The sequence below is a fragment of the Limulus polyphemus genome, unplaced genomic scaffold (assembly GCF_000517525.1).
Source record: "Limulus polyphemus unplaced genomic scaffold, Limulus_polyphemus-2.1.2 Scaffold1939, whole genome shotgun sequence".
Lineage (NCBI taxonomy): Eukaryota > Metazoa > Arthropoda > Merostomata > Xiphosura > Limulidae > Limulus > Limulus polyphemus.
Window position 1 is genome coordinate 111936 of NW_013667549.1, and position 3290 is coordinate 115225.

General features: G+C 34.3%; 1 protein-coding gene across 2 annotated transcripts in view; it reads left to right on the forward strand.

The window, feature by feature from the left end:
- The window catches only part of LOC111087266, a 74705-nt gene that overhangs the window by 32138 nt on the left and 39277 nt on the right, over window positions 1-3290 (forward strand). For both annotated transcript variants that reach the window (XM_022393313.1, XM_022393314.1), the window contains exon 3: window positions 1791-1905. In XM_022393313.1, coding sequence (XP_022249021.1) covers window positions 1791-1905 — 115 coding nt within the window. The remainder of the gene's footprint in view (window positions 1-1790; window positions 1906-3290) is intronic.

The following is a 3290-nucleotide window of genomic DNA, read 5'->3' on the forward strand; positions in this document are numbered from 1 at the left end:
CTAGAATTTGTAAATTATAGGTTTAACTGAAGCAATAATAACGAAACAATATTTCCATTTATTTAGGTCTATTCACAGATAATTGTTATACAGTTCTGTCAATGAACCCATCGTAAATTAAAACTAAATATGTTATATTTTGAACCTGAACACATCTTATGAGCACGAGGATTAAAGTGTTATTTCAGTTATTCTTAGGTTCCAGGTATATATTTTTCTACTTTTGAACTACTGGCCAGAGGGTAGTCAGGCAGCAAGCAACGTCCAAATAAAGGTATTACTTTTCACCTTTATAATGTGCCCACACCTGATAATGCAGAGCGTAATTCAACATCATCGCGTTTCGAACCTTAAATCATTCGACCCGTAGATCAGCACTCTAGCTACCAGGCTACATCGCCAAAAAAAAAAGTAATTTAAATGCATTCCTAGAAATCAATCATGGTATTATTTTCTTCTTTTTCAAGTCCAGCTAATTAACAACACCTGCTAAACGAGAGTAGTGGTCACTAGCCTGCTTAACCAATCAGAGGTAGTCAAAGCCCTTCCACATTTTCAAACCCTCGTACATCCTATTGTAAGATTGAAACTTGCATATCTTCAAAGTGTTTACAACCGAGAAAATTAACTTTTGTACCTTAAGGTTGAAATTCGCGCCACAATTCCATCCAGTAACTATATAGATATAACTATATACAGATTTCGGAAATCTGCCTGTACAAAGCTAAACAAGTGTTATCGGCGCTAGCCATTCCTAATTTTGAGCTGAAAGGCTAAAAGGAAGGTAACTAATAAAAAGAACAAACCACCAACTCTTTAGCTATTCTAATCGAATAATGAGATTTGACTGTCACTCTTTTGTAAAAAATCCCCAAGTGTCGGATTGTGTTTTTGCTGCAAAAAACGCGAACCACGAACCCTATGATTAACAGCCCGGCAAGCTAGCCACTAGACTACACTTAGTCTGAGTTATTCAGCATCTCAAGAGATTTAAATTATTCATTATTCTTTGTTTTCTAAACCTGTTAAATAATATTAATTTTGTCATATAAATCCAAAAAAGATGACTCTATCGAGAACCAGAAAAAAAATATCTTAAATAGCACGCCTAAATCCACAATGTTCTGGTAATTGTGGGCTTTGAAACTCTGAACTTCAATGGTATGAACACGTGACACATTTAAGAAATAATCACAACACAAGATTCTTTGTAATCTTTATTCAAATCGTATAAATAATAAACTTCAGTATTCTCGTTTGTAACTCATGCCTCCTCCAGTTTTTTCGCTTATTTAGAATTTAATAGTTCTCTTAATTATGTTTCTTTTGAATGGATACATTTTACACTCTATAGCTGTTATTACCTTATGTCTATTCGCTTGTGTCTTGTTTGCTTTCTTCAGTTATCGAACAATGTAGAACAAACGTTTCATAATTAGCAGTTTCGAAGGTGGTTTAAAAAAAGAATCAATTAAATTTTTCACCAGAGATTTATTTTTCTTCTTTTAAATTGTTTGTAATTATGTTCTACAAAACACTATATTAGAGATTAATGTTTCAAGTCTCTAGGAAAATCGTTTTTTCATAAACAAAATTTATGAATATGTTGGATCTATTTCAGTTATATATTATTCTTGGTTCACAAGATTCTCCCAGTCAAAACAACTGAGCTATAATTGGTTGTTTGGATGTTGTATTAAAAGCTTGAACGGAAATAAATGCATGAAGTTTTAATTTGAATATGTGTAGAAAACAACTGATTAGTCTAATACATTGCTTTTGTTCACCAGGAATCATGTAATGCGGTGAAAGGTAACTTATGCCGAACCGATGACGACTGTTCCTGCTTCAACAATGTTCTTCAATGTGTAGCCGCCAGATGTCAACTTCAGCAGCCTCAGGGGCGTAAGTTTGTTTGTTTGTTTGTAATAAAGCTATACAATGGACTATATGTGCTCTGCCCACCACAGGTATCTAAAGCCGGTTTCTAGCGTTGAAAGCCCGCGGAGATACCGCTGTGCCACTGGGGGGCTAGTTTAATTTTGTTTGTTTGTTTGTTCGGAATTTCACGCAAAGCTACTTGAGGGCTATCTGCGCAAGCCACCAATAGTTTAGCAGTGATAGACTAATGATAAGGCAACTAGTCAACAACACCCATCGCCAACTCTTAGGTTACTCTTTTACCAACGAATAGTGGAATTGACTGTCACATTATGACTCCCCCACGACTGACAAAGCGGGACTCGAACCCGCGACCCTCAGTGTACCAGTCAAGTGCCCTAACCACCAGGCCATGCCAAGTCCGTAAATTATATGAATTTATGAAGTAATATTTTTGGTAAGATAAGGCTTAGAAATAAATAATTTTAATTTAGTAAAGAAAATTTTTTAACTGCTCAGGGGTTTCACTTAAATTTACTGAAGGTATAATATTTGCAACTAGTATATGTTTTACAAAATGTTATGAATGATTTTCTTTTAAGAAACTTTCAAAGGGGAAACACGTGGTTAATCTAGAGTATCATTAGCATAACTTAGCTATGATAAGTTGAATGAAAGTAATTCAGGAAAATATGGCTCAGACTTTGTGTGCCGTTTTAATTCTCTGCTTTTAAGTTTGAAATTACTGACAATTAAAGAAAGCAAAGAGTAATTTACTAAAAGTTATTTTTTTCGCGCGAAATACAATCATTAAATTCGACGTAAGTGATATGCAAATGTTACGTAGTTACTATAATGAAAATGTTTGAAATTTGCAAAATAAACTTTGAACAATTTCATTAAAACAAGTACATAACATTTTTTGTAATTTACCGCAAATTTTAGCTGTAATTGCTAATGAACGTTTAGAGATTTCTCACTAGTTCCTATTCATCTTTCTGTCTATTTATCCATCTGTTTTCCTTTTACAATTTATAAGTCCAGATGAATCAAACATTAATATGTTTACGGTTTGTATTTTCGAATTCATAGTGTTAGTTCTTATTCGACCTTACATAAAACGCTATTGTGAAACTAATGCTTCAATTTAGCATAGTATGAATGTGACCTAACGAATAGCATACTTAGACTGTGAATTTGAGGATTCATGGTTCATGGCCCATTGTCGTAAAAACGCGCTCCGCACTATGGATAGTAAATGTATTTATAAGAGTGACGAACAAATCCCACAACTCGATCAGACAAGGAATGCCGGTGGGTGCTGTTTACAGGATGACTTCCCTCTAGTCTCAAAATTAGGGACGGCTAAGCACAGATAGAACTTCCTGTAAAACATATCACTTAACGCA